Source organism: Pygocentrus nattereri, chromosome 13 (genome assembly GCF_015220715.1).
Source record: "Pygocentrus nattereri isolate fPygNat1 chromosome 13, fPygNat1.pri, whole genome shotgun sequence".
NCBI lineage: Eukaryota > Metazoa > Chordata > Actinopteri > Characiformes > Serrasalmidae > Pygocentrus > Pygocentrus nattereri.
In genome coordinates, this window is record NC_051223.1 from 12,264,177 (window position 1) to 12,282,775 (window position 18,599).

At 40.5% G+C, this 18,599-nt stretch overlaps 1 protein-coding gene across 2 annotated transcripts in view; it reads right to left on the reverse strand.

Annotated features, from left to right (window-relative positions):
• Nucleotides 1–18,599, reverse strand: part of LOC108437321 (zinc transporter ZIP11) — a 162,181-nt gene that overhangs the window by 39,766 nt on the left and 103,816 nt on the right. For both annotated transcript variants that reach the window (XM_017714349.2, XM_017714348.2), the window contains exon 6: nucleotides 8,237–8,404. In XM_017714349.2, coding sequence (XP_017569838.1) covers nucleotides 8,237–8,404 — 168 coding nt within the window. The remainder of the gene's footprint in view (nucleotides 1–8,236; nucleotides 8,405–18,599) is intronic.

The window sequence follows — 18,599 nt, forward strand, 5'->3', positions numbered from 1 at the left end:
AATATTTAAAAAAAATGTCTTTACCTAGATCTATATTCAACACAATAGGGGCATGATCACTCAGTGTTATCGGTTCGATATGGCAATCTCTTACTTTATATATATGTTGTTGGGAAATACAAAAGAAGTCTATCCTAGAATAACTATTAGGAACATTAGAAAAAAAACTGAAATCCTTCCTTTTAGAATTCTTAAATCTCCATGGGTCAACTAGTCCTAATTCCGAAATCATATTATTAAGTGTTTTGGTTTTTTTAGTTTGGGGTCCTCTCTCTGTTGGTGTTCTATCTAATCTGCCATCTTGTACAGCATTAAAGTCTCCTCCTACTACTATCATGCCCTTAGCATTGTCAGCAATTACATTGGCAATTTCCTCAAAAAAGTTGTGATCATTTTCGTTTGGGGCATACAAATTAATAATGGAGACCTCCACCTCCCCTATTGTACCTACTACCATGAAAAATCTCCCCAATTTATCCTCAATAACTTTTTCTAAAGAGAAGGCCAGTGTCTTGTTAATTAAAATTGCAACTCCTCTTTTTTTACCAAATGAAGCACCATATACTTGGTTCACCCATTCTCTTCTTAAGTTTTTATGCTCTCCCTCTGACAAGTGAGTTTCCTGTAATAATGCAACTGAGCATTGTAGTTTCTTTAACTGGCTATATATCTTTTTCCTTTTAATAGGATGATTCAGTCCATGGACATTATAAGTAACTATGGTCAGGTTATTAATTTGAATCTCGCAAAGTGTTAATATTATCCCACATTTTTGTTTTCAATCCAGACCTCCATTTCAACCCAATGCACCTGTGAAGTATTTGAGCACAACTTGCGACTGCACATCTGTTGGAATCAAATGTAGTGGAAAAACAAAAAACGAACTTTACATAAGAAAAAATAAGAACTGACTTCCAAACACCCAACTGGTTTAACGAACATCTTACTAACCAGATTCAGTAAAGACGGAGAGTTGTGACTAGACTCTCTCCGGGGAGACACACGCAGTGCTACTGCAACTAACTTACAGCAAGTATGCTGTGTTCCAAGTTGCTTATATACTACAATAAAATAAGATAAAATAAAATAAAATTATCTTGCCTACATCCTCTGGAGAGAAGCCCTTAAATTGTTGATTTTTTTTTTTCCCCTTCCTATACAGAAACCAGCCAAATTTAACATTTTGTTACAACAAAAACAGAATCAGCACTCATGTAAGGCGGGTATATAACCATCGCCATCTGATAGTTTCCTGCCTACCTACTTACATCTTACAGCTGTTTACTATTCATGTTCACCTCGAACGAAAATCTGCAAATCGGCATTCGTCAATGTTAATATGCCTGCTCTGCCTGATGTCGATGCCAAGACCGAAGAATTACGCAATAACTCCCTCTGAAGATTCTCCCAATCATCCACCTTGACATGAATTCCCATCTCCTTAAGAGTGGGTGCGGCATCTGCAAGGGTCATGAAGGTCTTCACTCCGGAGTCCAAATGGACTTTTAGCTGGGCAGGGAATGGTGACTGGGCTTTCACTTTTTTCTCTTTGAGTTGTTTTATTACCTCCCGCACCTGTTTGCGTTTCTTTTGTACATCCGGCGTGTAGTCCTGATCGAAGAAGATCATCTGGCCTTGGTATATCACTCCTCGCCTTTTCCAGGCTTGTTGGAGTATCGTTTTCTTAACTCTATAGTCGGAAAACCTGACAATGATGGTTCTTGGAGGGGCGGAATCATTTGGTTTCATGGTCAACGAGCGATGTGCTCACTCCACGCAAGTCCAATTCTTCCGGTAGTTCAAGAGAGGTACACATCAATTTGGTTATGAAGTTAATCATATCGCTTCTTTCCTCGCCCTCTTTCACTCCATAGATGCGCAAGTTGTTCCGTCTTGCTCTAGACTCAAGGTCTTCACACTTGCTGTCGGTCCCAATTGCTTCCACTTTATTATAATACCACTGACAAATTTTGGAAATATAGTGTATGTTAGCTATGGGAGTGAAGCCACAGACGTTCTGCGCTGGATAACTTAATTTGATTTTTTCCTCTAAACACAGAGAAAACTAAGAACTTTCTGTCCTAAACAGGTTTACAGGTCATTGCTTTGTTCATACTGTTCTGGGTCATCATGGAACAGTCCATAATAAACATGACCAGGGGTGGGGCTGCATTAAAATGATGGAAAATAACCACTACAATCACAAATAACAGACAATTTTAAAGTGCACACATATTTTGGAATTGGTTATTTAACATTAACACGAACAGTGTATCTAATTTGTATTTTCATACAGCCCTCTGCGGCTGCTGACCTTTGCCTGGTACAAAGCTTGGTTATTTATAACACTTACACTGGTGCAAAACGTGGCAAGGCTGTCAGGAACTATTTGTTGTATTCAGCACAGTATTTTACAGTGTGTCTGTGATACAGTTAAGCCTGTCCACTCTGCTAGTGGTGAAAACAGCATGAAAGTTAGAAATTAGACAGACAGCCCAGCCAGTGCAGAGCAAGTTCTCTGTACACTGCAGGTTCTTACAAACATTTAAAGAACACCTATTTTATTTACCATCTAGAACCACCAGAGAACCTACACAAGTCTTCTGAGTTTATATGGAATGCTGATGATGGAAAATAGTGGAAAATCTGGAATAAGTTTTCTTTGATAACAATAACCAGAAAGTCTAACATAGTGCCCTGCTAGCAGCACATATCAGTCCTCAGGCTTGATAAGGTCGGCACCCCACTGACTGCTTGCCACTACTGGTCCTCCCTCGGACCACCCAGATTACTGTCCTGCATACAAGCTTTGCTTTAATTGCTGGCTTGATCCTGGTTTGGACCATTCCTCAAATGGCTCTAGGATTCTATCTAAATCAGCTCAAGTGCCTCATTTCTGGATGAATTTTTCATTTCAGACACTTGGCATTCCATAAATCCCAAGGCCAAAGCTTACTCTTTTTTCTCTCATGTGCACCATATTTATACACAAATTGATAATTTTTTATAGATAACAGGATAGTTAATTCCTTGATTTCTTGCACATTCAACACAATTCTCATTTCGGACCATGTTCCTGTTAGTATGGTACTCCACTTGGACGATGTGAGGGTTGCATGTGTTCCGTGGCGTCAAAACACACGTTTATTGTCTGATGTAAAAAAAGTCTTTGTTAAATTTGTTTCTGATCATATACATTTTTTTCTTAGCACCAATGCCACTCCTGAGATCTCTGCCTCTTCACTTTGGGAAACATTTAAAGTTTACATCAAAGGCCTCATAACCCCATATTATCATAAAGAAAAGCGACAAAAAACAAAAAAAACTTCTTAAATCTTATTGCCAAACTTCATAGACAGTATGTCTCCTCTCCATCCTTAGACATTTACAAGCAGCATCCAAGCTCTCAAGCTGAGTTTGATATTTTGGCCTCTGATTAGGCCGCCGAGATGCTTCTTAAATCCAGGTCCGAACACTTTGAAGATGGAGACAAGGCTGGCAAACTTGGCTCATCAGCTGTGTCAAACTGTTCTGTCACACCAGATTTCTCAAATTCGATCAGCCAGTGCACTCACAGCTGATCCTCTGTAAATTAATTTAGAATTTTAACAATTTCATAAGACTTTGTACTCATCTGACATAACAGCGGAAACTCAAGACTCAAGACTAATAACTTTTTTGACTCAATTAACTTACCTCAGCTGGACCAGAGTTCAGTTGAATTGCTGGATGAACCCCTCTCCAAAGACAATCTTATTTTCGATGTTCAATCGAATTTCATGGGTGCACTTGTTGTACACCTCCCCTATGGCAGTGATTAGGACCAATAACAAATCAATCACATTTTTTTCCTCTATATCATTCTACTAGACAAGGATGTCCTTTAAGTCCCTTATTGTTTGCCCTGGCCATTGAACCCCTTTCTCTAGCTCTCCGTGAGAATGTTGACATCACAGGCATTACTAGATATAACACAGAACAGAAGGTTATGCTGTATACTGATGATTTGCTCCTATTTGTTTCTAATCTTCACACTTCGCTCCCTGCTGCTCTTTCCACGATAGACCAGTTCACTGCTATTTCGGGCTATAAATTGGATCTTACAAAAAGCAAACTCCTTCCCCTTAATAATGCAGCTGTAGAGGAAGCCAAAATTTTACCATTTAAACGGGCTCAACATAGCATTAAGTATCTGGGGGTACAGGTGACTTATAACTTTACAGATCTTTTTAAGGCAAATTTTTATCCTCTAATGGAACGGCTTAGAAAATATTTGTCGCGTTGGTCAATTTTAAATTTATCACTTGGTGCTCGGATCAATGTGATTAAGATGACAATTCTTCCTAAGTTCCTCTTTTTATTTCAGTGTATAACCATTTTCTTACCACAAAGCTTCTTTCATCAGTTGGATTCACTTCTTTTAGATTTTATATGGAACAAAACTCCAAGGTCATGCAGACCGCTTTTACAAAGGCCTAAAGCTTTAGGAGGGCTGGCCTTACCGAATTTTAGATTTTATTACTGGGCGGCAAATATGTATGTTCTACAGTTTTGGTTCCAATACGATTCGCTTTTTTTTCCAGTCTGGCTGAAATTGGAGGCATCTGCCTCAAAACCTGCATATCTAGCTGCCCTGATATGCTCATCAATTAAAGGTCCCAATTCAAGTTACTTAAAAAACACTATTGTTAAATCATCTTTGAGAATTTGGAATCAACTTCGGAAGTATTTTGTCCTACAGTTATTTTCTACTTTGTGTCCCATCGTTGGGTGTCCTGCTTTTTCTCCATCACTGATGGACAACGTGTTTGGGGTTTGGTACAATCTGGGGATTAAACAGTTTAAAGATTTATACATGAAGGATACATTTCTATCTTTTCAACAACTGGTCGATAAATACACTTTATCGAACCTACATTTCTTTAGATATCTTCAGATTCGTAGTTTTGTAAAGAACACAGTTCCTCAGTTTCCCAAGTTACCAGTTGTATCCCCTTTGGATAGGTTTTTCCAATAATCCCCCTTTTCTAGAAGACCTAATATCTCATTTATATAGACAGATCCATCTATTACGATTGTCATCCCTAGAGCATATCAAGGCCCTTTAGGAATCAGAGCTGGTGGAACCTGTTTCAAAAGAACTTTGGGATCGCATATTGCAGAAGGTGCACAGAATCTCTATATGTGCTAAGCATGGGCTAATTCAATGTAAGATTGTTCACCGCTTCCATTTTACTAAACTCAGACTCTCGAATATATATAACAATACTGACCTGACCTGTGATAAATGTCGCCAAGCAGTAGCCAACCATTTGCATTCTTTTTGGTCCTGTCCCTCACTATACTCATTTTGGTATGAAATTTTTCAATCTTTATCTGATATACTGGGACGAACTCTTGAACAAAATGTGTTCATCGCCTTGTTTAGTGTGTTCCACAAACCACCCACTTTGAGATTTGTGGAGGTAGATTTTGTTTCTATGGCCACTCTCCTTGCTAGGAAACTTATACTTTTGAAGTGGAAATATCCTATCCCCATTCTCACTCTATGTGTATGTCAGAATTGTGTAATGTGGTGAAAATGGAGAAGATTACAAGCGTTAAGTTGGGTTCCATCCAAAGATTTTATAACACTTTGAACCCTTTTTTTAATTACTTACTTAAAAATTTGACCTCCCTTAAAATAATGTCTCAGGGTTTAAAGTCATTACTACAAATTATTGATACATTTTTATGTATCACTGTTTCTTATAAGTTTAATATCATTTACAAGTTGCTTTGAATGACTAACACTGTGCTAATGCTGATGAAGTGTCCTGATGCAATTAGCCAAGTGTAGCGATGCAGCTACGTTAATGTTGTGTAAAGATCCAGACAGAATTACCCAAGCGTAGCTCCCTATCCGGATTAGGACATGTCTGGATTCAATTAGCCAAGCGTAGCTACCTGGTTATGCTGGTAGCGTCAGCAGCCAAGCCATCTCAATACTGTCCCTGCTGAAAAAAACAGCACAGACCAGCAAGCGTTTCAAGGTGGGCTAAGCTGGTCTAGTGCTGGTTTAGCTGGTCACCCCAGCATGCTCATACTGGTTGACCAGCATACCAGCATCCAAAATACAACATGTGCTGCTTTTGCTGGAGACAAGCCACACATGGGGTGGAAGTGTGCTGATGCAATTGGCCAGATTTTGGCTAGCATTAGCAGGTTAGCTATGTTAATGTTGTGGGATTGTCCCAATGCAAGTATCCTAGATGTTGGCTAGTATTGCTTAAAAAGCTACGTGGTCTTGCTCTTTTGACTCTACATATATATAAGAAGATCAGAATATGCTACATGTTCACTACACTGCTGTGTTCAGTCTTCCACTGAAAAGTTCTATCAGTAAAGATAATTAGACACTCCAGGAAATACCTTCACTCCATGGTTATACGATGAAAGTGAATCCATGTTCAGCTCTAGAGTGAAACTACGTACAGGCTTCTCACTTAGGCTACGTTCACACAGCAGGTAAAAGTGGCATGAATCTGATTTTCTCACCAAATCTGATTTTTTTTGTTTGGCTGTTCAGATTATATTTTAAATGTGGTCTGTATGTGACAGTCTGAACAGATCAGCTCCTAAACTGACCTGCATGAGCAAAAGATAAGAGCGTCATGGTGCATCACGGCTCATCCAGGGGTAAACAATTACAACCGCCAACAACACCAGTCGCTCCCAGAGGATCAGCTTCATCTTCACCAGCATCACAGAAGCGATTATAAAGTTCCAGTGGTTGCCAGCTGGGCTCATGCCATAATGTGTTTGAGTTCGCCATAAAAAGGACATGTTATTCGGCCACAGACATTTCTATGGTTCGTGTCCTCGGATTCTTTAGACGCTGCGGCATCGGTTTCCTCTGGGCTGCATTCGGCCGTTTTGTTCGAAGCCTCTTCAAACACGGAGCAGCTGCAATGATTCTATTCTATTTTTTTGATACAGAAACATCAGCCTAAACGTTTATGAGTCTCAGCAGCGCAAACTGATGACGAATGTGGAGTTGCACTGATATAAAAACCGCATGAATTCCAATCTGGTTGTTCAGATAGGGTCGCATCGCCGCAGATCGATTACAGATCGGATTTCAGTCCCACATACAAAACCGTCTCAAATCGTAATTGAAAATGTCCGATTCAGTGCATTTGTCTGTTTACATGGACACACACAGCGAAAAAGATTGGATTTGAGCCACTTTTACCTGCTGTGTAAACGTAGCCTTAGTGGCCTTTTCCAGACCAAGTGTCAACAGCATCCGGATCTTCACACATCAGAGAGAGTCTGGAGGCCTCAGACCACCTGGAGAAAAGGACAACTTGACTTTTCACCAGAGTGGACATGCCACAAACCTCAAACCACTCTCATCCAATTTCACACAAGCACTAAACTACACAGCACTCACACCTCTCAGCACAAACCAGCGTTTACATTCCAGCAAGAGTCCATCACCATCCACAGTTCTACTGACCCTAGGACCTCACCCTGGTGAGGCTTTATTTATTTATTCCTAGCCCAGAAAAAAGGTGATGATGAAAGAATTCAGCTGATGCTGCCTTCAAATCACTTGTAATGATCCTATTACACAGCACTGTCCTATAAACATATCAGATCAAATAAATATTACAGCTAGAGTGCATCATCTCTTCCGCTGACAGTGTGTTGACCCTAAAACCCATCTATATCCTGCACAGATCTCAATCCACCCAGTACAGACAGAACTGAGGAAAAAAGCCCAGTCTGACCACCAACGAGAAAAAAATCTTCAATACCCAACTGGGTTTAGTGGAGAACTTCAAAAATCCAAAAATGAGAAAGTGCTTTGTTAGTAATTAAACCTGTTTAAAGGAGGAAAGTTTTCATGTCAGGAGCCACAGTGAAGACAAACTTGCCCACAGTGTGTGTGTGTGCGTGTGTGTGTGTGTTTGTGTGTGTGTCTGTGTGTGTGTGTGTGAGTGTGTCTGTGTGTATGTGTATGTGTGTTTCTGTGTCTGTGTGTGTGTGTGTGTGTGTGTGTGTGTCCAAGCCAGAAATAAAACCACTAAAGCCGTGAATGAAAACAAACCAAGATGAAAATGAGCTTCACTCAGTCTGAACTATGACAGCAGGTCCGTACTGACGGACATGTAGGTGAAGCTAAAGAACCAAAGAGAAGCGAAATAGGAGAGCAGAGCAGAACAGAGATAAGACGAGGAGAAGGACTCACCAGGAATGTTGTGGATGGTGATGGCCAGGATTAGCAGAATGATGCGTCTCCAGCTGCTCCTTGATGGCCCCGTCACTTCCTGCGGTCTTGCAATTACTTCCTGCCCTTCTGCATGCCCAGCATGGGTTCCCTTTCTCCTCTGGTGAACTTCTCCGTTCTCCAGTTTATCTGCACAACAGTCACAAAACCAACATCATTAACAGAACTCAGGAGAGTCCATTAATGACATGTGCTCAAAGGTCAGTGATGAATAGAACGTCCTCCACTGGAATCAGAACGCAGAGGCTTTTACAAATTAGACGAGATGACGGCTGTGCTTTGTTTCTTCACAATAATTTACATCTGAAATGTTCATCTGAATGAAGGTCTGTTTGACCCTCAAACAATAAAAGGCTCTGGAGGTCATCACGGAGACCATGCACAATTAGTCCAAGCAGCAAAGACAACAGTTCACCAGCGTTTCAGGCAATTTCCAGAAAGATTTGATGAATGAGTCATAAGAAGTTTCCTCGTTAAAGAATCAGCAAACTCAGATCAATACAGCCAATCGACTGCCACAAAATCACTGAATGTCTAATTACTTTACACGAGTAAGAAGTGAAAGAGCTGCTGGTCGTTCATATGGAGGACCCTCAGCCTGTTTAACAGGCGGGGGTAGCAGCTGTGATTGTACACAGCCTGGGAAGATTAAGGCTGAGTCTGACACAAAGCCTCAACATCAGTGGTGACCATGTGCTGGTCATGTCTCTGGATTTGTGTCTGGAAAAGCTTTAATACAAGCCACATTTACCACCAGACATGACCAGCCTGTAACATTAGAAGAACCTTTTTGGTGCAATTTACAACCCATTTCAAAATTTTTAACATAGGAACATGTACATGTTCAGCACATTCCCCATCAATCTGAAGAACCATTTGACCGTGCAAAGAAACTATTCATGATGCATGCAAAGGGTTCTTTGGGTGTTCATGGTTCTCTGTAGAACCATTTTCTTTACCATCTATTTAAGAGTGCAGGCTTTTTTCTCGACCCTTAACCCCCCCCACGCTAAAAGATCTCACATCCCCAGGTTGAGAACCACTGACATTGCAAGTGTGTCCAACAAAAAAATGTTTTCTGGTCAAAAGTTTATATAACTTCATATTTTCTTTTTTTCACATCGTCTCTAAATTTAGCAGAATCGCTTGTGACTCTAACCGAAAAAAAAACAATGAATCATGAATCAGATTATCAGATAATCATTATCAGCTGAACACTGCTCGCCCACTCAAAATAAAGTCTCAAATTTACTTCTATCATTTAAATCTTATTAACTAAAAATGGATTTGTTAAATATGTAGCATATTTGAAATTCCGTTCCACTGTAAATCACTGCTGTTGGGACAAAACCTCAGATCTCCATTCATGTCAGTTCATGCCATAATTTGAAAATGCATGTTGTCCTTTACATTATCTGTAAATTTGATGATGAATGGCCTAAAAGGGAAAAAAAAATTCTGGTTCCATTGACTTGCATTAAAAAGCTATAGTTTTCCGTGTCCAGGATTCTGGTTGCCTTAATGTGTTGATTTCATTGAACTACAAATAAGAAAGTAAAACACAGATTCTGTTCTGTTAACAAACTACAGAGAGATTCACCCGAAAGAGGCCCCGAATATCCTGTAATAAGTCTCTCGAGGACGAATCGATCAGAACAAAACAACGTGCACTGAACTGCTCAGCATTTGAACAAGACGGGATGCTCCTGCATTGGAGCGAGGAGGTGCCAGACAGCCATGGTGACATTTAACCTCCATGTGCACCTTCCGGGTGCAGACCCCCATATCCCTTCAGTGTCAAATCGCTTCATCATAACGGGAGATACAGCAGAACATTCAGGGCCTCTTCCCAGTGAATCTCCCTATATTAGAAAATCAGAACGTTGAGGCAGCTGAGACACTCACTTTAAAACACAATCACTTTTACAGTGAAAGAGACGTTCGCTAAACATTTTCACCCCAGAACTACTTACATTACAGATTCCATTAAATGTGACTTAAACCTGTTCTGATCAGCTAGATTAGCAGGTTAGTTTTGAACTGGTTAATCATGATGCTAAAATGAGCTTATTTTATACTGGACATTACAGCATAGCCACTTCTAAACTAAAACGAGTTTAATGTAGCATTTACGCAGCTCCATCTGAACCACTCATCCTCACACAGTGACACAAATCAGCGCTGAATCAGCCTCTAAAATCCTGAGATAACATCACCTAACATCACCGCACGCATGACTGGGAGGAGAGCTTCTCTCTTTAAAATACTTTAAAATACTTCACAAAAGGGTTTTCGCACTTTGCCAGTGTTATACGCTGCACCGATCCCTCCAGGAATAGCAGTTGTCATCATGACAGCATGACATCTGAAAAATGAATGGGCAGATGAAAACAGGGCAATAATGGACGATTTAATCACGGAGAGCGACTATCTTTAACTAACCTGAAATGTAATGAGATAAATGTGAGACAGAGACAGTAACACGTTCCATTTCAAGGAAAAAAATCCACCTTGAACTACAGAGTTACGATCACTCGTTATATATATAATCAATCAATGATTGATTCAGGAAGTAAACACTTTTTACTGCATTAACAGAAAGAGCTGACTTCCTCTGAGCATCCTCAGAGCAAAACCTCTCCAGAAAGGTGCACACATTTATAGGAGAAGTGAAGACTTTACTGCCCCCAAATAATTACAGGCCATTTCTATTGGTCCATATATGATAAACTGTTTTTACAATGTAAAATCTGCTGTTTTAAAAAGAAAACAATGATAAAAATAGAGCTGATGTCATTTGTTTGAGAAAAGAGTAAAGTGGCCTATTAGTTGTGAAATGTGCTTTATGAATAAATAATAATAGTATATGAATTAATAAACATTATTAGGAGAGCTGCTCTTAAAAAGATTCTCCTAAAACATGGTTGGTCTTTCTTCACGCGTTAACCTCCTGAACGTGAGGGTCCTCACCTCACATCCTGACTGTCAGCTGACTCTTTAGGCCATCAGAGCAGGTCAGGAGGTCAGCAGCGGTTCACTCTCACTACTCTGCACATCTCATTAGGTGTGCAGGCAGTGTTCAGCGTGCACAGTGAGAAAATGGCTTAAGACGCCTCATATTTCATTCTGAACAAACAGACTGAGGGATGTGGAGACCGAGTCATGTCTGAAGGTCGTTTCTTTATTTTAGTACTTACGAGGCTAATAGGCCCTTTTTACCAGACTTTTTCTGCTGGAAGTTCTTGTTGCAGGTAACGCAGCTCAGGTAAAGCAATAACAATAACATCGATGGTGAGCAGAACATGTGCAGCTCACTCAAGTGTTCAGGCCTGATGTGTAAACAGCCTCATCTCAGTTTCAGTGGTTTGCCAGCTGACAGCGAATGAGAGGGAAAAGAGTATGTCAGTTAATAAAGGAATACATTTTGTGGTGTGGTGTGAAAGAAGCTCTGTGTCTGCGTTTCAGCGCTGCTGAACGATACTGCTGACGATACTCTGAATGCAGTTTGTGGTGTAAAGTCGCTGTTGCAGCCACTTTCAGAGGAACGGTTTTACATTAATGGCATTTTTGGCTGACGCTCTTATCCAGAGCGACTTACAATTTGATCATTTTTACACAGGTAGGCCAAGGCGGTGTTAGGAGTCTTGCCCAAGGACTCTTATTGGTATAGTGTAGGGTGTTTGCCCAGGTGGGGGATTGAACCCCAGTCTACAGTATAGAAGGCAGAGGTGTTAACCACTACACTAACCTAACCACTTCTCCCTCTAAAGCTGTCAGTATCTGAGAGAGCAAGAGCTTAGTGGGAGCAGAGGTTCATTCACTGGAGACAGTGTTTGTGTAAAACATCCACAGTGGCAATACAGACCCTGATGACCCAGTGCGCCCCCTGCTGGCATTTCAAGCTAACATCGCTAATCTGGCGTTTTGGTTAGCGTTATTTTCACCCGTCCACTCTGTAGACGTGAGCCGACGGCACTGTGCTCTGATAGCCATTAACTAATATTTCCATAAATCATTTGGTTCTACAGCAGTTCTGGACACATTCTCGAATTTCGATCTTAGCAGCCATGACGAAGATAAAGTGACTCACCATTTTGTGGTGCTGAAGTGATACAAACACCTGTGTTTCTGAGGTCAGTAACCGTCTGAAAAGCTAAAGCAGAACCTGTTTGTCCAGCTTTTCCTGAGAAAAGAGCCCATGAGGCTAATGTAGCCACCAATAAGCACAGAGGGCTTTCCTCAAACTGCTACACAAAGATGGTTCTTCCAGGGTTCTTTAGTAAAGACAATGATTTAATACAGAACCATGAACACTCAAAGAACCATTTGCATGATTAAACAGTTCTTTGCACAGCAAAATGGTTCTTCAGATATACTACACCAAAAAGGGTTCTGCTATTGTTACAAACTCTTTTCACAAAGCATCGTTATAGAGCCATATTTAGCGTATTCTCCATTAATCTGAAAAACAATTTTACCATGCAAAGAACCATTTAAGCATGGACAGTGCTACACAGAGCTCATGGTTCTTTCGGTTCTTCAGATTGATGGAGAATGTGTTGTATATAGCACCAAAAAGGGTTCTGTGTCAAACTGTTACAAGTTTGAGATTGAAACTATAGCTTCATTTTTAAGTAAGTCTAACATTTAAAATCTTGGATGTTTTCAGTACTCGCCCCTATCAAAAGCAGTGGGAATAACTGGTGCCGGCTGAGCTGAGATATGGAGTTAAAACACTCTACCATCTCAGTTAGAGAGAGAGATCAGCTTCTTTCAGTAGTTTCTTTGCATAAACACTGAAGTCGTGTTATTCGGAGGTGAAACAGACTGTTTACTGAACGCTGCAGGAAAATCAGGCTGGCTGATTGTTTTGTTGAGTCCATCAAAGCACCAAATCAAGGCTCGTTCCTTTCCAACTGCAGCAACTGACACAACGTTAATGCCATCACTGTTAACACTGCTAGTCGTTGCTATGGTAGCAGTGAAGTCGGGGGAGCTCATCTGCATGATCGGACCCTCTGACCTCACGCAGTTTCACACACAATAACTTTCAAATAGGTGTGATATTTACATATAAGAAAATCTTTTATGCTATATTGAGTCCTACGCTCTTAAAAAAAACATGGTTATTCAAGGGTTCTTTAATAAAGGAAATGGTTATATTTAGAACCATGAGTTCTATGTAGAACCATTTCATGCTTGCATAGTGAAATGGTTCTTCAGATTGATGGAAAATGTGTTGGTTCTGTAGAGCAAGGGTTCTGCTTAAGCTTGACATTGTAACAGTAGAAGATTGGTGCTCTACTGAACCATATACAACACGTTGTCCACCAATCTAAAGAACCATTTCACTATGCAAGCATGAAATGGTTCTACATAGAACTCATGGTTCTAAATATAACCATTTCACCATGCAGAGAAGCAAATAAGCATGGAATGGAACTTTTGGAACAAATGTTCTGCTTTAAACTTGTTCAGATTTGAAAACTAGCTGGTTCACCTCCGAGGCTGATGGATGCTCAAGATGCGTCGGTGCTGCAGAGTGAACTCTAAACCAGATCTTCCATGAGATCATCTCCCAGGGTTCTATGAAATTCTGCTTTTTGGTGAGTAAAAGGGTCAACTATGAGAAGAACATCCGAGCATCTACTCAAGTAAGCGGACAGGAAAGAGTAACATTCCCACCATATGGACTTCTCTTCTGTATTTGTGTGAAATGCCAAACGGTATATTTATTCAAGCTTCTCTTCATGTACAGCAGAAGTTCATTATGCATTTCTCAGTCAGTGGTGAATGTCACTGCCTCACCGCTGTGAAAACCAAAACAATCATTATTTGAAGGTCATAACATATAGAATAAAACTGTTCATGTGGCTGAAAAATACTCCTCCTGATTACCACCTGCTTCACTGTTTACTGTTTTTTTCTGACGTGCCACCAAAACTATGTCGGCATGTTTACTCCCTCCAGCCTCCTGGTGACGAACCCCGGCACAGACAATAAAAAATACACCTTTAAGATAATGAAAAACATCACTCATCATTCACAGTCATGTCCAGTCCTAACAACGAGCTGACCTGCAACCGTGACTGACCTTAAAGGGTTTTTTTTCAACCCTCATAATTCAATGTGTAAGACTTAAACAGACTCATTCATCCTGGTTTGACTGTCTTTACAGTGGTGGTGATAGGAACCAGGGGTCGCCATGACTACAGCATAAATATAGACATTTTATTTACCACCCAGAACCACCAGTGAACCTACACAAGTCTTCAGAGTTTATATGGAATGTTGAAGATGGAAAAAAGTGGAACATCTGGAATAATACGTTTTCTTTGGGGACTATTTTACCTCACAGCACCCTGTACCTCTTGACCTTATAAATCCATTTTAGGCCAAAACTTTCTCAAAACTATCATAAAACAATGCCTCATGCTGGACAGATTGGGCTGCTATACATGTGGTGTACCAAGAGAGCGAGGAAGAGAAACTGCATTAAAATATTCTGTTGTTTGTAATGTAGACCAATATAAAATAACAGGAAACCACCTGGGATACACAGCGTGCATTGAGCTAATCCTAAAGAGCACACATCTAAAAACCTTAGCCCACTGTATGGTCAGTGCATGGCCCTCAGCCAATCACGCAAACACTGCTGCCCCCTTAGCTTTTAGAGGTGGACATCTGGTTCCTGTCACCACCACTGTGAACAGTTCTGTCAGTTTCTCTAGAACAGAGCATTTCACACCAAACCACTCAGACTGACTCTGTTTGCATCTTAATCAGTTAATCATGCAGGAATTTTGAAAAATCAATGGAATTCTGGCTACATACCATCAACATTAAGGCCGAACCAAAACACAAGCCAGTGTTAACCTGTGCTCCAGTCAGGATAATCAATGTCACCTAAACTTCATGATACCTGCAACTCTGGCTGTAATTAACCTTTTTTTGCAGAAATCTGCGACAAAACCAAAAGTCATAGGAAACAGCAGTGCAAGAGGCTCTGGTTTACCACCCCTACATAATACTTTCTGTTCTTGAATATGGTTAGAATTGAGCAATGATAAATGCTTTAACAAAGTAAATTTTCTGCTGTTGTTAGTAAAAATTCAGAAACTGAAGTTAAAGACAAAATGATCTGGATGGTCAACATGATCTGGAAAACCAAGGAAAACCTCAAAGAACTGCTCAGAGACTGGTCAGGAATGCAAAGCAAAAACCCCACATCACTGCCAAGGACCAACACAGGAACATATGGCCTGCACAAACATCTTCATAAAGCATGAAAAACAAACCAGATAAACCAGAGGCATTCTGGAATAAAGTGCTATGAACTGATGAAACCGAATTTGAAAACTTTGGCTACACTAAGCTAACCAATCTAATTCCTGCAATACAGATACATACATACTGTAACATCAGCATTCGCACAGCGTGCAGCCTCAATGTTCACAGCCCAGATGGTTTGGAATAAAGATCAGCACCACTGATTAAACTTAAAACCACACCTCAAACAATCAGGTCTGAATCCTGAACCTACCCAGTACTACAACATCAGCAAGCACAGCTGCACAGTCTTAAATGGACTTCCAGTGCTGACAGTCACACTGTGTCAGCCAAGCTAACGTGAGATGTCAATCGTTTTAACATCATTCCACTGTAATGAGACCCATAACCATCTAATCTCTATGATAGCTCTCCAATAACTCCACAGCCAGGCTTTATTCATTCACACGCTGAACAATCACAACAAACCAAACTACTCAATAGACTATCAGTTTCATACAAACAGCAACATGGAGACTGACCACCCTCTGAAAATGTCCCAAACAGCAGAGCACTATCTGTGTTACCTGTTTTAGTGACATATAGTTATGTTTAAGGACATTTTGTGGCATATTATGATGGGATTTACACTGGGTATGTTTTACTAACCCTATTTTATTGTTTTTAAAAGGATTAGTGCATTTTGTGAAACGTTGAAAATGTTGAGAACTTTAAGTAGCCAGAGCTTTCTGCTTGTAATATTACATTTAAAATCAATAGCTACTTAGCACGGATATGATACTACTGTCGCTTAGCAACAGGGAGATGCAATCTGATCTTTTTTTTCAAGATCTTTTTTTTTTTTTTTTTTTTAAAGCTAAACCAACAAGACAAACAAGACGTTTTGTTTCATTTTAAACATTTTGTGTCAGGTGTTTTATGCAAACCGGCACTGAAACTAATGACTTTTGAAATGAATGAAATTTGACTCTGACAAGCAAAGAGAACTCTATAGAAGATAACTGAACACTTTCACTGGCTGAAATCTTACTGAGTAATGCAAGTAAAAGAGAATTACACAGTCAACACAAGATCTGGAAAACTAAGAAACATCTCTGAAAGAATGGCTCACAGTGTAGCCAGAAAAATGCTAAGCAAAACCCCCATGTCACTGCCAAGGGAGTGCCTAAACTTTCACACAAACTGTTTTACTATTTGTTATCTGGAACTTGACATATTTAATGTGTTCCATGTTCATTTGTGCAGAGTTAGAGCTGCTGACCCTGGATCAGGTGGAACAGGGTTTCTAAGTTTAAGGTCAGGATAAGCACTGAACCAGATCCAGCTGTGGGGCTGCTGGGTGCTCCAGTTCCATCTACTAGCGGAATGTGTTGAATCTTCCCAAAATGAAGTGCTGACAGTCCCTGTAGTATCCATCCAATTTAAATCCTGACCTCAGATCAGACACAGTCAGTGTCATCACCATCTCGTTTATCTACACTGCACAAGCACACATCAATAATATGGATCAGAGGTAGAAGCTTAATCATCCTGGAGCTCCAAGGCTCTCCTGTTCAATAACCTACAAGCCCCCAAGAGCTCCCTCCACCCCCACACCTCCATCAGCCCTCCAAAGAACAAGTGCGGAATAGAGGGAATAGAGCGACAACACGAGGTGATTCCACTGATAGCAGAGCCACTTACGCTTCTGCCAGAGCAAATTTCCTTCTTCCTGGCACCTGCACACTCAGGACCAAACGGATGAATGAAAAGAGAGAAGGGGGACTCCAATAATCTTTCAAAATATCTGCACTTTAAAGGGAGCCCTGACTGTTAAGCCATACAGGCCCCAACATGGTGTGCATGTCCAATATTATTCGAATATACTGTATAAACAGAAAAAATCCTTTTACTATAGGCTGTCATTTGTGTTGCCTCATCAAACGGTCACTTTCTCCTGTCCACTGAGTGTGGAACACTGAGCTAAATCTCATTTAATTGGAAAAATTCATTTAGCCTTTCCAGCTTTAGCCACTGCGTCACATCACTCATCACTCATGAGAAAAACATTCTTCACCGCCTTATTTTCCGTATTTCAGACTTCACTGCAACCACATGACATGACAATGCAACAATAGTGACCTACTAGTAGAGGAATTTTAAGGATAAAAAAAATAAAGAAAACATTGCCTTTGGTTTTATGTATCACATTTTAATAGTACTGCACATGAACACTGTTTTAAGAAATTCAGGGTTCCCTTTAAACTGGGATTCTGGGGGTGCTAGCGAGCAAGCAATGGAGTAGGTTGCAACTTTAGTGAGCTCTGCACAAAAGTTATAATTTTCCCTTTTTAAATGGCGCTTTGGTCGACTGTATAATATTGAAAGACTACCCAAGACTGCGTTACATTTTTTTTTGAGACGATATATTTCCTGACAAATGTAAATGGCGAACAACCTGCGCAAATACAAATATACGGACAAGCCCGCTACTAGCAAGACGAGTAGCGTCACACCTAGCAACAAAACTAGCCCGCCGTCCGAGATGGATGAACAATTTAAACAAAAAACTGGTATGATGACGGACATAAAGACAGAGCTGTTGTTGTCTATTAAAGCGGAGATGACCAAGCTTTTCCAAACTGAGTTTAAGTCTATCATGGCTGAAGAGTTTAATGGAGTGAAGTCGGAGCTACAAGCAGTCAGACAGGAGAACGCTAGCAACACATCCTCACTTCGGTCAGACTTGGATCTCATCAGGACAACGGTGTCAGACGTGGAAAGAGGACTCTCAGGATGTTCAGATGATATCACGGAGTTACAAAATACTGTGCATAAACTGGAGGAAAATGTTCAAAGTCTACAGGAGAAATGTCTGGACATGGAAGGGCGGATGCGGAGGTCAAACATCCGTATATTGAATGTAGCTGAGGTAGATGGTTCCAGTACCCCTGCCTCTGTATCAAAGCTGATTAAAGAAGTCCTTAAAATGGATAAAGACGTGCTGATTGATAGATCTCACCGCACCCTGCAGGTGAAACGGGCAGACGGTAAA